The following is a 21,228-nucleotide window of genomic DNA, read 5'->3' as shown; positions in this document are numbered from 1 at the left end:
AATGAACAAAGATATGACCAATCGTACACCCCTCAAGAATTTCAGCTACACAAAATGGCGGTAGGCATGCATAAGCGGAAGCCAATGATCTATACCGTACTACTACCTACCGTCGTAAAAATTACCAAGTGTTAGTGTTCTAGGGTTAACTTACGACGTCATACCGAGACAAGATACACTAACTATTCCTTCCTGGCGTTCTCCGACGAAAGGGTAGTGTTACGAAAATATTGAGCTGCCCGACTAATCGGCATGTTCCGAGCTGTCATTGTAAAGATGGCGTGGAATGACATTAGCAGATGAATAAGTTTGAGTGGTGTTTTTAAAAGTAGGAAAGTTCATAGTAAGTTAGAATTCAGAAGGAAAGATTTGGGCAAATATTCGTTTACAGGAATAGTAATTAGGAATTGGAATAATTTGCCAACGATGTTCGACAAAAATCCAAATTCTTTGAAATTATTCACGAAAAGACTAGGCAAATGACTGATAGGGAATGAGCCACGTGGGCGACAGCCCTAAATGTAATGATTGATGATCGATGATTCATCCTTGAAATGAGATATTTGAACACTGTCGTAGCAGTGTTATCTAGAAATGATTTAACCATGCGAGTTGGCCGTGCGGTTTAGTATCGCGCAGCTGTGAGCTTGCATTCGGGAGACAGTGGCTTCGAACCCCATTGTCGGCAGCCCTGAAGGTCGTTTTCCGTGGTTTGTAATTTTCACACTAGGCAAACTATACCTTAATTAAGGCCACGTTGCTTCCTTCTCACTCCTAGCCCTTTCCTATCCCATCGTCGCCATAAGATGTATGTGTGTCAGTGCGACGGAAAGCCAACTGTAAAAATAAAAAAGCGATTTTTAAACTTCATGTTTTGTAACGCTCACAACCCTAATTACGGCTTCGAAGCTATAGACATACATTATGTCAAAAGGGAACGAAGACTAACAGGGGAATATAAAACCAAGTAATATTTAATATTCATAACAGTTATCAAAGTAAATTATCCAGTATTTTAACTTCGCAATGAAATGAAATGATGTTTCCTTTTAAATCAGGTCCCTGGTTATAACTTCAGAACGTCTGGATAGATTTTCATGTGGTTTTCGCTGTTGTCTAGACGATTTCCCGACGAAGGTTTTCGTGTGTTAAATATTGAACTGTGATACAAGGGAACCGAACAGAAACTATTTCTACAAAACCTTTTTCTTCTTCTTCTTCTTCTCCGTTTTGCCTCATGACTGAGGCGTTGTGACTATCATAATATTCAGCCCTCTAGCCGATGAACCATACTCCGCCATTCTTCCCTATCTAAAGCTTTCAATGTGGTTGCTCTGAGAGAACACTGTAGGGGGTCGTTCACCATGTCAATCCATCGCGTTGGTACTCGTCCTCGTTGTCTGGTTCCCTGGACTTTATCCTCATCAATCATCTTTTGAAGACTACCATCTCGGCGCATTATATGTCCAAAGTACCGTACAATCCGCTGAGAGACCTTACACGATAGACGATCTTTTATCTGAAGTTGGTTCAGGATTGATGTGTTCGTGCGATGAGCTGTCCAAGGAATCCTTAACATTTTCCTCCAGCACCACATTTCAAAGCTCTCTATCCGTTCACGATCACGTTTGTGGATGGTCCACGTCTCTGCGCCATACAAGAAGACTGAGAAGACTAGAGATTCAACGAGCTTCTTTTTTGTCTTAATGGTGATGTTATTATCTTTCCAGATCTTCCGCAGACGGATCATTGCTACCTTTGCTATTTCAATTCTTCGCTTTATTTCATCTTTGGAACCACCAGAATTGGATAGTAAGGAGCCTAGGTATACATACTGATGTACAACTTCACACCCTCCAATCTGTTTGATGTGTGGACTGTTGTTGTTCTTACGATCAACAATCATGACTTTGGTTTTTTGTCGATTTAGGCGTAAACCAATTTCTAGGCTTGCTTCCTCTACTCTCTTGATCAGCTCTGTCAACTCCTCTTCAGATGATGCTATCAAGGTGGTCTCATCAGCAAATCTCAAGTTGTTGACCTTGCATCCCCCAAAGGAAAACCCTTTGTCCCAGCCATCTAATGCAGTTCTCATTGCATATTCACCATAGATATTGAAAAGTAACGGTGACAGGATACATCCCTGGCGACCTCCAGCCCTTGTACGAAACTGCCGAGACTGTTTTTTTGAATCTTCACAGTGGCTGTATTTTCCTTATACAAGGACTTGAGGAGATCAATCAAATGGAGTGGCAAACCCATATCATAAAAAATTTTCCAAAGATGATTCCATTTGACAGTCTCGAAGGCCTTTTGGTAGTCAATAAAGCACAGATATACCGGAACATTGAATTCTCTAGCCTTTTCTATGATTTGTCTTAGGCTTAAGATCTGTTCTCGAGTGCCTTTTCCTTTCATGAATCCAGTCTGGACTTCAGGAATTTGATACTCTAGGAATGCCCGGAGTCTCTTGTGCAGGATATGAAGCATAACTTTACTAGCATGTGAAATCAAAGCACACGCTTTTCCAGTTCTCAGCATTTTCAAAGCCATTTCTACTTCATCTCGGAGGATGTCAGGTTCAGGATCTGACTGCTTGTCTATCTTCACTTGGTTTTGTGCATTACATTGTTCACTGTACAGATCCTGGCAGTACAATTTCCATGTTTCCAGAACATTCTCTATATCCACAACATCATCATCACCCTGTGAGTTCTGTATATTCCAGGAATATGGCTTGAATTCACGTGTGATTATTCTAATTTTGTCAAAAAGATCCTTGGTGTGGTTTTGATTTGCATGGTCTTCAATCTCAAAACAAATTTTACTAAGGAAATTATTCTTATATCTTCTACAAGAAGACTGAATCCTTCTATCAAGATCAGACATTTGCTCTCTTTTTTCTTTAGTGTTAATGCCAGATTTTTTAAGGCACCTTCTTTCTTCTACAAGCTGAAGGGTCAAGTCAGAGATCCACTGTTGCCTTCTAGTATTTGGTACTCGAGATTCATTCAAAGAGGACTCTATCCAGTTTTTAGTCACATTTCACAGCCCTTCTGCAGTTGTTACTGGATCCTGTAATATGGAGGCTCTTCGCGCCAATGATTCCTTGAATGACGACATATTAACTACTTGTGGTATCCTGTGTGATCTTTTAACTGGTGTTTGAAGTTTTATTCTTATTTCTGTTCTAAGAAGCTGTTGTACAAAACAGCTCCAAGGAAATGACGCCACATGAATATTTCCTCGGCTTACGATGCCTAAACAGTTTAAGATATCCACAAACTATGTGCGTAAGGATTGTAGAGCACGAAATGTTCTACAAAAATGGCTACACTTATCTTTAAAAGTTCGGCTACAACTACAGTCTTTTAACAATAGAAATCCTGTGCAAAGTATGGGAAGAGCATTCCATAGAGCCGCTGGACAGAGTTTTATGCGATATTGGCTGCTTCCTAGAGGGTCTCCCAGGGAAGGGAGAACTATGATTACAGGAAACCGAGCACTAACGGTTTCTGCAAAGAGACTGGAAGAAAATAACACTATGTGTTACATATTTTTTTTCTTTTACAAGTTGCTTTACGTCGCACCGACACCGATAGGTCTTATGGCGACGATGGGACAGGAAAGAGGTAGGAGTGGAAATGAAGCTCCGGTGATCTTAATTAAGGTACAGCTGCAGCATTTGCCTAGTGATAATAAAATGGGAAACGATCTTCAGGGTACCGATAGTGGGGTTCGAACCCACTATTTCACAAATGCAAGCTCACAGCTGCGCGCCCCTAATCGCGCGGCCAACTTGCTCGGCCGTGATACACCATCTGAGCTGTCTAAACCGTTAAAGATAACCGCATACTATATATACGTAAGAACCGAGAGCAAACAATTCTACAAATTGGAACACAGTGTCAGTTTTTATGCTTTTAAAACATCAGTACATTGATGGTTTTTATGTTGCTATCAGTAGAAAGAAGATTCGTGAGAGCTGCCTAAACCGTTAACAATTGAACACTGTCTCGACTTACGTTGCCTAAACCGTTAACGAGATCCGCAGATAAAATGTGTACGAATTGTAGAGCATAAACATTGGGTCCGTGAAACCATATTCCTGTCTTTAAAAGATCCCGCCACAATACCTGTAACGGTTTTTATATTTGTTAAACATGTGTTTTTCTTAGAGCCTCGGTGGCTCAGGCGGCAGCTTGTCGGCCTCTCACCGCTGGGTTCCTTTGTTCAAATCCCGGTCACTCCATGTGAGATTTGTGCTGGACAAAGCGGAGGCGGGACAGGTTTTTCTCCGGGAACTCCGGTTTTCCCTGTCACATTTCATCCCAGCAACACTCTCCAATAGTATTTCATTTTGTCTATCATTCATTAATCATTGCACCAGAGGAGTGCGACAGGCTTCGACAGCCGACACAATTCCTATCCTCGTCGCTAGATATGGACTTCATTCATTCCATTCCTGACCCGGTCGAATGACTGGAAACAGGTTATGGATTTTCATTTTTCATATTGTGTTTTTCTTTTGTTAATGAGATTCTTTATGCAGTAGTAAGATTCTGATGGGTTTTGAGTACTGATTCAGTGGGAACTGATGCTTATTTGTTGGCAGCACTGCGTGTGCAGCGTACTCTACAGAAAGAAAGCCTTTCAGTTATGCCTGTTCTGCAACCTCTCCTAATCTCCTGGCCAGAGAGAGGACGTTACCCTATATGAGGCCGACTCCACCCCTTCAGGGTGGGACAATGAAAGTATTTGCAGATTACTTTATTTTATTTATTGGAGTCAGAAACAAGCAAAATATAAGGATACACAAATGGCAATCTTAGATTAAGTCACACACTGTAGATCAGTAACGTGCGTTTAGTGTCGCAAGGAGATCTTCAACTGTAAAAGATACAGGGCACAGTGTGCTGTCAAGTAGATGTTCCATGGTCTAGGAACACTATCGACAGGGAAGTGCCATTTCTGGAGATCGCTTTTGGATCTTCCAACTCCAGAATGAAGACGATTGAGTGATCTCCACACAATCCAAGGTGGGAGGCTTTCCGAAGGACGAGGTTTTTCCTACGTCGAGAAAACCACTTTTTTCTTGCTGGGCCGATGTAGTTTGAAAGAGTGCAGTGGTTTTCAGGAAGCTTCTCCTAGATCTCAATCTAGGGGTAGCTAGTACATAACAATACAGCGGGTGCGATTGCTAATGGACCTGTTTAGTTCTCTCTGTATTGGCAGCTACCTCTCGATGAATACCTGGTAGCGCTATCCCTGCACGCTGGTAGAGTTTTACAAGAGGTGTAGGCCTCAGACAACCTGTAACAAGACTACACGTTTCATTGAGCGTTTTGTCAACTTCGTTTGCGTGGGGTAGATTTGTACCAAACTGGTCAGACATATCCTGTAATGCAAGAGCTGTCGTTCGTAGGGTTTATGGTTGAGAGCCCCACGTGCTACCAGTGGTGTTAACGAAAGTTGTTATTCCTAGCTTCTACCTTCAGCCTCGTATTCGGTCAGTGCTCCTTGTAAATCAGAGTACGATCGAGAGTGATTCAAAGATATTTGGATGAGGCGTGTTTGCTAAACGTAACCCTTGTGATGAGATGTTAAGTTCGCGACATGCCTGATTGTTCTTAAGATGAAATGCACACATTTGTGTTTTGATGAGCTGTTGCCTGCTGTCATTTCTTGATGGATACAGTACTTTTGCATCCATCTCTTGGCACAGGCCAGAGTAAAGTGTAGCTTCCACCGAAGTCCAACATCCATGGCTGTGACAATATGGAAGTTGCTGGGGTATGGGTAGTGCTGAGTAATGACATTCAGAGCATGACTAGTGCATCTGAGTGTTGTGAAAGGTGCTGCTCATAGGGTCAGTCGTGCTGCAATAGTACTTTCTGACCCAGTGAGGAAAGCAATGGCAAACTACCTCACTCCTCATATTGCCTAGTACGCCTCATTTTGGCGCTGCCATTGGTTTTTGGGGTTTCCTTATAACCTTTGGTGGTGCTATTTGAGGATCCAACCAGCCTCTGGGCTGATGACCTAACAGACAGATGAGCTGTTATAGTGTTATGCATCCAATTTTCTCAACACATCTGTAAGGTGGGCTTCAACATCTTCGAAATATTTCCCTTGACTTGTTAATGTCAGATCATCGGCATACAGGAAACTTCTTGTGTTCACCGGAAGTGGTTCGTCACTGGTGGATATGTTACATAACATTGGTGACAGAACAATTCCTTGTGGTAAGCCATTCCTTTGACATCTCCACTGACTACGCTATCCCTGAAGATTCACATAAAATCTCCTGTTTTCATGTAGACTTTGAATAAGTTTGGTGAAACCGTAATCCTTCGTGATCACATAGTTCTGCGACAATACGCGGTGGTTGACAGTGTCATAGGCAGCAGTCAGATCTATGAAAGCTACTCCTGTGACTTTCCGGGTTTCAAAGTCATCCTCAATGAATTGTGTAAGGTTAAGAATCTGGGATGTACAGTTTTTCCCTAGTCTGAATCCTCCTTGTTGTTGAATTAGAAAACATGAATTAAACGATTCAGCAACATTCGGTCGAAGATTTTAAGCAAGTGGCACAACAAGGACATTGGCGTAGTTTTGGGGTTCAATTGACATTTTTCCAGGTTTTAAAAATGGGTATGACCCGTGATTTCCTCCAGATTTTTGGAAAATTACAAGATTTTACACAGTTATATCAGAGTTTCAAGACACACTCTGTTTGCTTGAACACTGAAGTTTTTAATCTAATACCGGTCTGATTGGTAAGAAGCTGTGTTTACAGTGTTGACTTGTTAATAAGGAAAATGTTAAAAAGTTTCCTGTTGGTGGGACACAATTTATTTAAGACATAAGACCTGAAATTTTAAACGAAAAGACTTTAAACCCAGAAATGTTTCGTCCAATAGAGGAGTTACCTCTAAATTCTTAAAATACCACATTAGAAAATATACAGGCTGTATCTGCTACCTTACCGCTCTTACAACTGTCAATGGCTGCCTTCAGATCAGCCATGCAGAAAGGCCACATAAGTTCACTAGGCTCTAATTCTTTTGAATAGATGGATTAGAATGTCTTGTACTGAACTGACAGCCAGCAATCCAAAAGCAAATCAATAATAAATTTGTAGATATATATAGACAGATAGATAAATAGACTCTTCTTAAAATACTTCATGCATTTTTACGAAACCGGGGTTGGACATCGCTTTTCTGGATTTTGGCTGGTGGTCATAACAATATGTTTCAACCGCAAATATTTTACAACGTTTTGCTACGCAGCTGGTTCTCTCTTATCTAGGCTTTACGTGTTGTTGACTCACGTGTTCACATCAACTGCCAAAGCTAGCGCAGTCCTATAGTGGACTTGGATATGATAAACTTGAGGTTATGTACCAGCTCCTTACATATTTTTTTAACATGCACCTTTATCATGACTCACATATGATAAGATTGGTATGCAAATAACAATATTACCAAGCAAGTGGTTGTGCCATTTGGGTCACGTAGCTAACAGCTTGCATTCGGGAGATAGTGCGTTCGACCCCCACTGTCGCCAGTCCTGAATATGGTATTCCGTGGTTTCCCATTTTCACACCAGGAAATCCTGGAGCTGTACCTTAATAAAGGCTACGGTCGTTTCCTTCCCACTCCTAGCCCTTCCCTATCCTATCGTCACCATAAGACATATCTGTTTCTGTGCGACGTAAAGCAAGTGTGAAAGAAAACAAACGAAACAATATTTGTAAGAATTTTAATATCGAAATGCAGACACATTTTCAGATAAACTGACGATCTGATTGGTAAAGAAGCTGTGTTTTTCAGTGTAGACTTGTTAACAAAGAAAATGTTAAAAATTTCTTGTTGGTGGGATACAATTTATTTAAGACATAAGACCTGAAATTTAAAACAAAAATACATTAAACCCAGAAATGTTTCCGCCAATAGAGGAGATACCTCTAAATTCTTCAAAGACCACATTAGAAAATATACACACCGAGCTCGATAGCTGCAGTCGCTTAATTGCGGCCAGTATCCAGTAATCGAGAGATAGTGGGTTCGAGCCCCACTGTCGGCAGCCCTGAAGATGGTTTTCCGTCGTTTCCCATTTTCACACCAGGCAAATGCCGGGGCTGTGCCTTAATTAAGGCCACGGCCGCTTCCTTCCAATTTCTAGGCCCTCCCTATCCGATCGTCGTCGTAAGACATATCTGTGTCCGTGCGACGTAAAGCAAATAGCAGAAGAAGAGAAAATATACAGCGAGTGTCTAAATTATACCGACAAAAGTCAGGATGCTCTTCGTATTGGCGGAGAAAAAAATATTTTTTCGTGAAAATTACACTTTCGGGCGCACGATTCAAAATGAACTCGCCGTATTTGCTACGCCAGAGCGAAAATCACTGCCTGCTATTGTACTTCACGGAAGGGTCGGTGAAGTGGGGTGTATGACAGGCGGAGAGATAGATTATGCTCTGCACGAATGCCAAAAGTTTCTTCGTTCGACTCACGCAGAATATTCCGTCCTAGTCTCCTACAGGCAATATCCACAGTTTGCTTACTAAGCAGCTGTAATTGTACTCACTGTACAAGAACACACAGTAATGAAGACACACTTGTCAGTCAAGGAATGCACCTGATGAATTATCCCCTCTGCCGCTTTCAGTAACGTTGTTTATTACTAGAGTCCAGATTTTTAGGTACTCATAGGTTAGAATGCAAAGTTACTGAAACGATTAACAAGTATAGTCTACCCTGTACAGCAGTTATGGTTTGAGATTTGCATAGACATTAGGGGGACAGTCCATAAAACTCCTGTAATTTATGGTACCCTTGCTACATTATGGAAGAAAGGGTTGCCTGACATTTCCTACGAACCAGATTACTTTGCATTCTAACCTATTACCTCCTAAGAATCCGAGCTCTATTTATTACTATATTTAACATGCGCGAAAATGCATCGCTGCCGCCACAGTATCTTAGATTCCTTTATTCCCAACAGTGTAAAGGTAATGAAGCCCTGAACGAAAGAAACAATAAGTCCAATTGATTACAGTAAATCTTTTTTTTTGTTGTTGTTGTTGCTAGTTGCTTTACGTCGCACCGACACAGATAGGTCTTGTGGCGACGATGGGACAGGGAAGGGCTAGGAGTGGGAAGGAAGCGGCCGTGGCCTTAATTAAGGTACGGCCCCAGCGTTTGCCTGGTGTGAAAATGGGAAACCACGGAAAACCATTTTCAGGGCTGCCGATAGTGGGGTTCGAACCTACTATCTCTCGAATACTGGATACTGGCCTCACTTAAGCGACTGCAGCTATCGAGCTCAGTTACAGTAAATCAATATTCACCCCTTCCTCCCACCCCCCTCCCTTCTACTTGGATCTTCACGTAAAAAGAAAAGTCCATGGGAGTTCAATCGGCCGACCGCGGAGGTCATTTAACTGGCCCACCGCCCCCCCCCCTCCTCCCCGGTAAAACTCGTAATTTTGTTCGTTCCAGTTTTGGTTCAAGCTCTTTAGAGCCACTCCATTATCCACCACCTATGGACCCGCCGTGTTCCGGACTGGAAAAACCGGCAGCTTATAAATAACAGCATCACGGACCACCCACCCTCCACTACATGTTTGATATACATATACTAAGATTTGATTTATTTATACTCAAAATGCAGTCTTTGATTTTTCATTATTTGTTCTTGTCTTTGGTGCTTTTTTTTTGTCCTCCCACTTCAAACATTGAAAGGCACTCGCGTGGCTTTTGCATGAGCAAATGTTGTCAGAATTTCTCTAAAGTCTAAATTTTTTGCAGTGTCATTTTCTATTGGTAGAATGGCGAGTGAGTTCAGCCTTTCCTGTGCCATTGTAGAGCGCAAATAAGTTTTTATAAGCTTAAGCTTACTAAAGCTTCGTTTGGTACTGGCAGCTGTCACGGATATTGTTAGTAACACACTTAATGTGACCCGCAAGTTTGTAAACAAAGCTTTACTGTTTGTGTTTTTGATCATACACAAGACTTCTTTTGGTGTGACTGTCTTCTTGCCATGATCCAAAATCGAACTTACATGTAAAAGTTCAAGATACAGTTCAATGCCGTAGGTATCAGGCACTTTGGTTGTTTGCTCAGTTAAATGTCTTTCAAGGTCCAAACAACTTCGTTTTAGATCTTCTTTTCCTGGAAGTTGAGCAACATTACCCAAAAATCCCCACACTTGTTGGTGTTCCTTCAACGCAGTTGACCTCTTCTTACGTGAGTTCAAAACTTTATCCACTAATGGATAAAAAAACTTTTCTCATAAAGGTTTCTTCAGGTGACGATTGTACTTTCTCAGAAGACTCATACAAAAAAAACGCGTTTTCGTTTACGAATCCGTTTCTCGGGAAGAACAGGTTCGATACCAAGTTCAGCAGCTATTTCTTTAGCGGAGATTACTGCATCCACATATCCATTCTCTCTAAATCTGTTTGAAAACTCCAAACACTTATTAAACTTTTCAGAACAGTCACTGATGTAATACCTCTTTCCCTTCAATGCTTTTTTTTTTTTTTACTGATCAAATTAACTTCAAAAAGAATGACATTCCCCAAGATCAAAGTTACGATGAAGGAAAAGTCTTCCATCTGATTAGTCAAAGATTGAGCTTCAGAGGCTGTTTGGGGGTCATCAATTTAGTCGCCTAACTCAACCAATGCATCCCTAACTTCCGCGTATTGGTATCTAACAGCCTGAACAGCACTTATGCGGGATTCCCAACGCGTTTCACACATTTGCTTTAAAGTAAGTGCTTTAGTATGGTCGCTTATTATACACCAGCACTTCGTTGAACTGGAGAAGATGGTAAAGAGGCGTTGTAAAATACCAAATAATGATGTAGACTTAACTGATGATTTTGCTCCATCAGCAATTACTAGGTTTAGGCTATGGCACCCACAAAGAACGAACACAGCCAAAGGGAAATTGGCCAGTACACCGGCTTAAACTCCTTTATGTACACCTGTCACGTTGGCGCCGTTATCGTATCCTTGACCACGACAGTTTGTCATGTTCAAACCACACTCTTCAATTGTTTTGAACAGCAAGTAAGCGAGAGCTTCTCCAGTGGTTTCTTTGGCAACTCGATAAGCTATAAAGCTTTCTTCTACTTCGATCTTCCCATCATCATCTTCAGTGACGTTAATGAAACTTGCTCCTTGTGAATTATGTGTGAAGTACAATCAAGGATAACGGAAAAATATCTGGCTTCCTTTATTTTCGTCAAGATAATACTGAGTCACCTAGTATAGTTATTAGCTCATTTTGTATTGACACACTTAATAAATGAAATTGTGTTTTTGTTAGTTATACGTCTTAAGTGTTCCATTACTACACAATCAAATTTTCGTGAAAGTTGTACAAGTCCAATAAAATTTCCATTATCTTTTGTGAAAACTTTGGAAGATGACCCACGAAAAGACATATTTTGCTCCGCTAGATACAAAGTAATTTACACTAACCGTCGCAATACTTCTTCTGAACGCTGACCTTCAGTTTCAAGTTGCGTCATGATGTGCTGATTGATTGATGTGTCTCCTTTAATTCTTTTTTTCTGCTTCAAGCCATGTAGTCATATATTTGAAATGGTCCGGTGACAACTCATGGGATTTTAAACGGTCTGCCAAATTTTTCCAGTTGTTAAAACCCATTGCTTGACCAAAATGTGACTTTGATGAGGGATTAAACAATCTACAACAGAAACAATAGACAGAATCTGATTTTTCTGAATAAATCAACAATCACCTTGATATTTTTCTCCATTTTCCAAAAACCGATACAGAAATTGGTTTGAAAAGTGCCTATTTTCGTAATTTCTTGGGTAATAATGGTCTTCTTTAGAATATTCAGTGGGCCCTTTCAAAACCGACTCATGTGCATAATATGCGCTGGCCATGTTGCAGGATCTAACGTAATCACCGGCACCTGCTCGGATTTGGAAATAAATTCAGTTTCAGTTTCAATGTCTGTTGACAGTTCTATCGCTCTTTTGTTGTCACTATCACTTTCAGGAACACTGTGGCCACGATCACTTGTAACGGTATCATCAGTAGCGGAAGGTACAGGTACAAATTCAGTGTCGTTGGCCTCTTGACTGCTGCTTTCTGAGGAGGAATTACAGCTAGGTGCAGACGTGCTGCCGACAGTTGAGCTCGAAGCCACTCTCTTCTGAATGCAAGCTCCGAGCTGCGCGCCCCTAACCCCGCGGCCAACTTGCTCGGTTATCCTTGTTCCTTCTTTCTGTCGCTCCCTTTCCTCACACAGGCATGTCATTGTGTTTTCTCTATTCTTCTTCTTCTTCTTACTGGTCTCTTCCACAGTTTCTTGGGGTTGGACCTACATATGGATTTGATCCAGTTTTACCTCCGGACAAGGGCGCCCATACCCGGGGGCAAGGTGGGGCCGCGGCCCCCCTCTAGCTCTCAGGGAAAGGCAAAAATCTAGTGTAGTCACGTGTTTTCCTTTCGAGAAAATGACTTAAAAGTCAGTATTACGTAAAAGCGGTAGTACCGTCCCCACCAACAGGCAGGGGATACCGTGGGTTATTCTACCGCAGAATAGAAATCGCCATTTATCTTCCAAAATATTAAAATTACTACGTACGCCCAGGTATGGCCCCCTCTAGAAACTCTCATATGGGCGCCCATGCCTCCGGATACCCTTCCTGATACTAACGCCATATGGAAGGATATATTCGCTATTGCGTATTTGAGTGGTGGTTGGTAGTGTGTTGTGTGTAGACGAAGAGCTGTGTATAAAGACGAACAAAAAACATCCAATCCTCGAGTTAAAATCCGCGCCCCGGCCGAGAATGCTCCTATGTTTATATACACTGACTGACAGAGCAAATGCAACTCCAAGAAGGAGTGGTTCGAAAGGGATGAAAGTTGGGGAAAAAAACAGAGACGGCACGGACGAATAATTGATGTTTATTTCAAACCGATATGCAGGTTACACAATGCGCACGGCATCGACTCAGTAGGATGTAGGACCACCGCGAGCGGCGATGCACGCAGAAACACGTCGAGGTACAGAGTCAATAAGAGTGCGGATGGTGTCCTGAGGGATGGTTCTCCATTCTCTGTCAACCATTTGCCACAGTTGGTCGTCCGTACGAGGCTGGGGCAGAGTTTGCAAACGGCGTCCAGTGAGATCCCACACGTGTTCGATTGGTGAGAGATCCGGAGAGTACGCTGGCCACGGAAGCATCTGTACACCTCGTAGAGCCTGTTGGGAGATGCGAGCAGTGTGTGGGTGGGCATTATCCTGCTGAAACAGAGCATTGGGCAGCCCCTGAAGGTACGGGAGTGCCACCGGCCGCAGCACATGCTGCACGTAGCGGTGTTCATTTAACGTGGCTTGAATACGCACTAGAGGTGACGTGGAATCATACGCAATAGCGCCCCAAACCATGATGCCGCGTTGTCTAGCAGTAGGGCGCTCCACAGTTACTGCCGGATTTGACCTTTCTCCACGCCGACGCCACACTCGTCTGCGGTGACTATCACTGACAGAACAGAAGCGTGACTCATCGGAGAACACAACGTTCCGCCATTCCCTCATCCAAGTCGCTCTAGCCCGGCACCATGCCAGGCGTGCACGTCTATGCTGTGGAGTCAATGGTAGTCTTCTGAGCGGACGCCGGGAGTGCAGGCCTCCTTCAACCAATCGACGGGAAATTGTTCTGGTCGATATTGGAACAGCCAGGGTGTCTTGCACATGCTGAAGAATGGCGGTTGACGTGGCGTGCGGGGCTGCCACCGCTTGGCGGCGGATGCGCCGATCCTCGCGTGCTGACGTCACTCGGGCTGCGCCTGGACCCCTCGCACGTGCCACATGTCCCTGCGCCAACCATCTTCGCCACAGGCGCTGCACCGTGGACACATCCCTATGGGTATCGGCTGCGATTTGACGAAGCGACCAACCTGCCCTTCTCAGCCCGATCACCATACCCCTCGTAAAGTCGTCTGTCTGCTGGAAATGTCTCCGTTGACGGCGGCCTGGCATTCTTAGCTATACACGTGTCCTGTGGCACACGACAACACGTTCTACAATGACTGTCGGCTGAGAAATCACGGTACGAAGTGGGCCATTCGCCAACGCCGTGTCCCATTTATCGTTCGCTACGTGCGCAGCACAGCGGCGCATTTCACATCATGAGCATACCTCAGTGATGTCAGTCTACCCTGCAATTGGCATAAAGTTCTGACCACTCCTTCTTGGTGTTGCATTTGCTCTGTCAGTCAGTGTACATGGCTCGATATGTTACTTGTTTGCTCCTTTATATGGTACATTGATTTCCCACTTCAATACTAAGGCATCTAAAATATGACATTTTGTAATATAAACGTTTGTTTGTTTGTTTGTCCAACCCTTGTCCCGTTTCCCTACGGGGTCGGGTATGAGGTGAGATGAATTTGTCGTGGCGGTTTTTTTATGACCGGATGCCCTTCCTGACGTCAACCTCATCAGAGGAGTTAATGAGATGAAATGAATGACGTGATATATGATAGTAGGGAGAGGGTGAAACCCGGTGCCGGCACATAGCCTACTCCTGTCGAATAGCACCAAGGGGTCTGCTCAAGGCTTAACGTCCCCATCCGACGGACGAATCACCATCAACAGCGTCATATGCCCTCACTCCATATGAGCACTGCGGAGAGGTTTGGAATTTAATCCAGGCTTTTGGCACGCAATCTAGTGATTAGAAATTGTATACCACCACCTCCCCTACCCTGCCGGCCAACATTCTGATGGTGAAAAGTTTTTCGACCAACGGGACTCGAACCGGCTAACCTCGGTGTTAGACCGTTTTTAGACTTCAGCGCCTTAACGATCATGGCCACCAGGCGGGCTTATTTTGTAATATAAACGAAAACGCATAAAATTACCATAGTTTATACTCTATCTGGTTCTGTACTAAGATAATTGGAATTTCAGTTGGTTCACACTCCGAGAACGATGTCTCACCATTTCCTGAATTACAGCATTGAAACTAAATATTTAAATGCTCTTATCTCATTTTTAAGATGACTTACAAGGAGACCTTGCCGAAGTGTCCACACCGATTTCGTCAACGTTTAACATACCCGTACGTGCAGTCCACCACCGCGCAAGTAGCTGTGCTGTTTGGGTCACGTAGATAACAGCTTGCATTCGTACGTTCGGCAGCCTTGGAAATGGTTGTCCGTGGTTTCCCATTTTTACACCAGGAAAATGCTGGGGCTGTTTCTTAATTAAAGCCACGGTCGAACCTCGATATCTCCAACTTCCATTACTCAAATTTTCAGTATCTGGAAGTAACTTATATTTCCCGGTCATTTGTCCTATTCTTCGCGTGCATTTATTTCTCTATTGGTCGAAATTCGATTACAGGAATGTCTCGATTTCTGGAAGCAAACATCCCTCCCTTGAAGCAAAAAAATACTCTTTCACTCGAATTTTGTGCAACATTTTCTAAACAATACGGCATTTGTGGTTTGTAAAAAAATACCGTAGTTAACAAGTAAAGAAAGGTTTGCAGTATTTCTGGGAGCTAATATGACGGGAACCGAAAACTAAAACTTCTAATGCTCGGAATATCGGATGTGAATTAATTACCGGTCACGTACGAAAAGGTTAGGAACGGCTACGTTAAAGCGTCCAGACGAATCTTCGCGTGTTGAGTTCTGCCGGTGGTTTCTGAGTGAATTTCTTCTGATGAGCCCATTTCCAGCATCCTCTGTGATGTTCATTAATGAGGTTCAATCCCGCGTCAGTTCTATTGCAAATATTTTCCGGGCCAGTTTTGTTTTGCCCACCCTGTATTTTTTTATGTTCTAAAATTGAAAGATGAATTCGAATGTGATATGCTTGAGTATTAATGAGTTAAAATGATTTTTCGTGATGTTACAGTTGTGACAGTGACGATCCTCGTCGAGAATGAAGTCATACCGAACCACAAGGGAGCGTTCTACTGCAACGATCCTAAAATCGCGTTCGTAACTCATGGAGATACGGTGACGAGTGGAATGCTCTTCTTTGGGACTTTGTTCATTCCTCTTTTAGTGGTAAGGACGCTCACCAGTGTGTTCATTGTTTCTTCAAATAACTTCACTGCTTTTGCTTGTGGCATCACACGCATAGAAATTAATTTTTACAAGTTGTTTTACGTTGCAACGACACAGATAGGTCTTATGGCAACGATAGGATATGAAAGGGTTTAGGAGTGGGAAGGAAGCGGCCGTTGCCTTAATTAAGGTACAGACAAGCCTGGCATTTGGCTGGTGTGAAAATGGGAATCCACGGAAAACCATCTCCAGGGCTGTCGACAGTGGGTTTTGAACCCGCGATATCCCAAAAGCAAGTTTTTTTTTTTGTTTTTTTTTTCAAAATGGCGCCCGGTAATGACGACGTAGTATTTTATTCTCCGAGTAAATTAACCGTAAAATGTGACGAAAAGTGCGGAAAATGTCGAAAATTAGTGAAAAATGGAATGTTGTGTGATTCATGTGATCGATGGTGGCATTATAAGTGCGGAAATTGCCCTAGAGACGTAAAAACTAATGAAAATGTTGACTGGATTTGTGAGCAGTGTGTTCGGAATGTTGTTGTTGGGGACGGCGTTGACGAAGCACCGAAAACAGTCGATGAGGAATATAAAAGTGCATTAGAAATTATAAACATTCTAAAAAAGGACAATGAGACTCTTAAAGTTGAAAATCAAGAATTAAAAGAAAGACTGCGATCGCTAGAATTTGGGACTGACCATTCTTCGAGTGATATACCGGTACAAGTAACAAACTCGAGCACGTGGTGTCAAGTAGTTCGTGGATGGCCGGCTAAGAAGAAATCTACAACTGAATTTCCGGAAATAAACATTAGAAATAGGTTTTCTGCCCTAAATAATTTAATCCTGGAAGAAAGTGATCGCGCGCGTGAAACCAAATCATCGCGATCCGTTGCCGTGCCGAGTTTGAAATTTAGGCCTAAAATTCAGATTCAAGACCCAGTTAGGCCTAAATCAGCGAAGGTAGCTGTGTTTGGTGATAGCCAAGGAAGGGGAATTGCGGGAGTGATTAACGACGGGAATATAGCAGCAACCGGAGAAATATATCCAGGAGCTTCTATCAGCAGGGTTGTGGAAAACGTAGAAGCAGCAACTAGGAACTTCGGGAGCGGCGATGCAGTGCTTATCATCGGTGGGACGAACGACGTAGCTCGCGACGACGCCAAGAATGTAAGATCACAACTTAAACATACACTAGGGAAGCTGACCCACACTAACGTTTTTGTAGTGAACGTGCCCCACAGGCATGATTTGAGTAGAGATTCGTGTGTGAACATTGAAGTGGACAAGGTCAATACAGATATTGTTAAAATTTGTAAACATTTTCGGAATACTCAGGTTATTGAATGCAGCAGCTTTGAGAGATACTGTTATACAAAACATGGCCTCCATCTAAACAATTCAGGTAAACGAAAGATAGGAAATATTGTTCTAGATTTTATTAATCTTAAGATATGTACTGTAAAACAGGCAACTCCCTTGAGTTATAATACTGACCAGGAAAACTAGTAGAAAGAGCCAGCTATACTTTAAGCTGGCTCAGTCAACTAGAAAAAGAAACTCAGGATAGTAAGGAATTTCAAGTTACCCAATTGCAACAGTCAAGTTTTAGGGAGGAAGGGGGTCTGAGATTGCTCTTGGTAAACTGTCAAAGTGTAGTAAATAAACAATTAAAATTCGGTACATTGATGGAATCTTATGAGACTGATGTGGTGATAGGAGTGGAATCGTGGTTGAAAGAAGGGGTGGGTAATAGAGAAGTATTTCCAGAAGGGTACACAGTCTATCGTAGAGACCGAGGAGATAAAAAGGGAGGGGGGGTGTTTATTCTGGTGAAGGAAACTTACTGTTCACATGAATGGTTTACCGATGAAAGGGATGAAATATTAGGGATAAAATTAGTTTGTGATAATATGAAGGAGGTGGGAATTATAGGAACATACAGGCCTGGAAGAGAGGCAAGAGACATGGAAATCTTTGAAAAAATAATAGATTATACTTGTAAAAACAATAATAATGATATGGTAATAATTGGGGGAGATCTAAATTTGCCTGAAGTTGAATGGAAAGGAGCTGCAAGTGAAGCCCATGAACAGAAACTGGCAAATAAGTTAATTTGGGAGGGAGGATTTACACAAGTAGTACAAGAACCGACTCGTCTCAATAACTTACTAGATGTATTCTTGGTTAAACCATGGGAAATTGTTGATAAAACTGAGGTAATTGAAGGAATAGGAGACCATAAGGCTGTAATAATGGATGTAGGACTCGTACCAAAAAGGCTTAATAAGAGGGTTACACAAGACAAGAAATTGTACAGAAAAACTAAAGTTGATGAATTTGGGACTTACCTTAACTCACAATTCAGTTGTTGGATAAGTGAAGGGAGTAACGTGGATACACTTTGGGCTAAATTTAAAGGAATTATTTGGGAAGGAGAGAAGAGATTTGTACCTGTTAAGAAGGGTAAAATGACCTCAGACCCTGTTTATTATACAAGGGAAATAAGAAAATTAAAAAGAAAATGTAGAATAGTAAACAGGAAAATCAAAGAGGGTAGGGAGAGTAGAGAAACTAGAAAACAGCTAATGAGAGAACTGAATAGAGTGAAAAAGGAAGCAAAAGAGAATTATATGAATGGCATACTTCAAGAGGGTAATGACCACAAAGGGAAATGGAAAAAGCTGTATTCATATATCAGGAATCAAAAAGGAAAAGGAATCCAAATTCCTACAATGGTGGGAGAAGGGGGTGAACACTATTTAACAGATACTGAGAAAGCAAACCTATTTAGTAGGGAATTTAGAGATTCAGTAGATGATTGTCAGGACTTGGAAACCGAAACAGAAGATAGAGAGGGAGAGAGACAGAGGGAAACAAGAAGCTTCTCATTCACAAATGAAGATATTTTCAGAGAAATCCAACTGCTTCAGCAAGGAAAAGCAGCAGGGAGTGATCAAATTACTGGGGAGGTATTAAAGACAATGGGGTGGTACATAGTGCCTTATTTAAAATTTCTCTTTGACTATGTCATAAATAATAGTGTAATACCAAAGGAATGGAAGGAATCTATAATAATACCAATTTATAAAGGAAAGGGTGATAAAAGGAAACCAGAGAACTACAGACCAATCAGCCTGACCAGTATAGTTTGTAAAATTCTGGAGAGTTTAATATCGAAGTACATCAGAGGGATATGTGATGATAAAAATTGGTTCATGAGGAGCCAGTATGGATTTAGAAAGAAATTTTCTTGTGAGGCACAACTGGTGGGATTTCAGCAGGACATATCAGATCAGTTGGATTCAGGAGGTCAGTTAGATTGCATAGCCATAGATCTTTCCAAAGCCTTTGATAGAGTGGAACATGGAATATTATTAAAGAAATTGGAGGGAATAGGATTGGACGTAAGGGTTACACGTTGGATAAAAGCATTTCTAAATTCAAGGGTTCAGAAAGTCAAAGTAGGAAATAATGTATCTCAGGAAGAGAAAGTTTGGAAGGGAATTGCACAGGGTAGTATAATCGGTCCGTTACTTTTCTTAATATACGCAAATGATTTAGGGAACAATATAACATCAAAAATAAGATTGTATGCAGATGACATAATTGTTTATAGAGAAATAAACAACATTGAGGATTGTTCAGAATTACAAAGGGACCTTGAAAGTATCCAACAATGGGTTGAAGAAAATAATATGAAGGTTAATGGAGGCAAATCAACTGTTACAACTTTTACAAACAGGAGCTTTAAAACTGAATTTGAATATACTTTGGATGAGGTAGTTATCCCAAAAGATGGCAAGTGCAAATACTTAGGTGTGAGATTTGAAAGTAATTTGCACTGGAAGGGTCATATTGATGACATTGTTGGGAAAGCATACAGATCATTACATGTCATAATGAGGCTACTTAAAGGATGCAACAAAGAATTAAAAGAAAAAAGTTACTTGAGTATGGTTCGTCCATTATTGGAATATGCAAACAGTGTTTGGGATCCTCACCAAGAATACCTAATAAAAGAAATAGATAGTGTGCAGAGGAAAGCAGCAAGATTTGTAACAGGGGATTTCAGGAGAAAGAGTAGTGTATCAGATATGTTAAAGGAACTTGGGTGGGAAACTTTAAGTAAGAGAAGGGAGAAAACTAGACTTACAGGATTATATAGAGCCTATACAGGAGAAGAAGCATGGGGAGATATCCGTGAGAGGCTTCAGTTGGAAAATAATTATATCGGCAGGACTGACCACAAATATAAAATTAGAAGGAATTTTAGCAGAAGCGATTGGGGTAAATTTTCATTCATTGGGAAGGGTGTGAAGGAGTGGAACAGTTTACCAGGGGTAGTGTTTGATCCTTTTCCAAAATCTGTACAGATATTCAAGAAGAGAATAAACAGCAACAGAGAAAATAAATGAAATGTTAGAGGGCATTCGACCAGTGCAGGTTATTGTATATAAAAAAAACGTGTGTGAATAAATTAATTCCATCCCCTGGTCTAAGGAGTTTGGACAGCCAAAGTAGGGGACTGCCTGTAGGGGTGAAGTACAGTGGGGACTTAGAGGGCCCTGGGACCGCTACGGTAGCTGTGAAGGCCCTTCAGGAACTCTGAAAAGTGGTGGCAAAAGGGGCTCTGGTTAAGACGCAGCAGGTCGTTATGCTACTTAGGATCCAGAACGGGTAAAAAAAAAAAAAAAAAAGTAAATAAATAAATGCAATGTAAATATTAATGTTATACCAGTTTTATAGTATCATTTGAAGCAATTCCACATACTGTATATCAGTTGACTATATTTGTAAGTAGGACAGGATATATTATAAGTAGAATTTTGTAAACAATATAAATTTATTAAGGATGAGCTGTGTGTTTAATAGAAAACATTGTTAGCTTAAATTGTATAATATTGTATTATAGGAAAAATTTTCTTCTCTTGTTAATTTAATATTTAGTGCTTGACAATAATGTATTTTAGTGTACCATTTGCCACCGAGGTAGACACCTCATTTGCAAATAAAGAGATTTTGATTTTTGATTTGAACTCACTCGGTGGAAATAATTTTGTGGCCATTTTAGTCGGTGAACAATGTGAACTTATATTTTCCATAAGGTTAGAAATTGAAACGCGGACGAATCTGTTACG

At 41.6% G+C, this 21,228-nt stretch overlaps 1 protein-coding gene across 1 annotated transcript in view; it reads left to right on the top strand.

Annotated features, from left to right (window-relative positions):
• LOC136872299 (phospholipid phosphatase 1) overlaps positions 1-21,228 on the top strand; it is a 94,712-nt gene that overhangs the window by 34,168 nt on the left and 39,316 nt on the right. The window contains exon 3 of the mRNA XM_068227317.1: positions 15,934-16,088. Within this exon, the coding sequence (XP_068083418.1) occupies positions 15,934-16,088 (155 nt within the window). The remainder of the gene's footprint in view (positions 1-15,933; positions 16,089-21,228) is intronic.

The sequence above is a fragment of the Anabrus simplex genome, chromosome 4, assembly GCF_040414725.1.
Source record: "Anabrus simplex isolate iqAnaSimp1 chromosome 4, ASM4041472v1, whole genome shotgun sequence".
Classification (NCBI taxonomy): Eukaryota; Metazoa; Arthropoda; class Insecta; order Orthoptera; family Tettigoniidae; genus Anabrus; species Anabrus simplex.
Note: the sequence above shows the minus strand (reverse complement) of the source record. Positions and strands in the feature narration are given on the sequence as shown.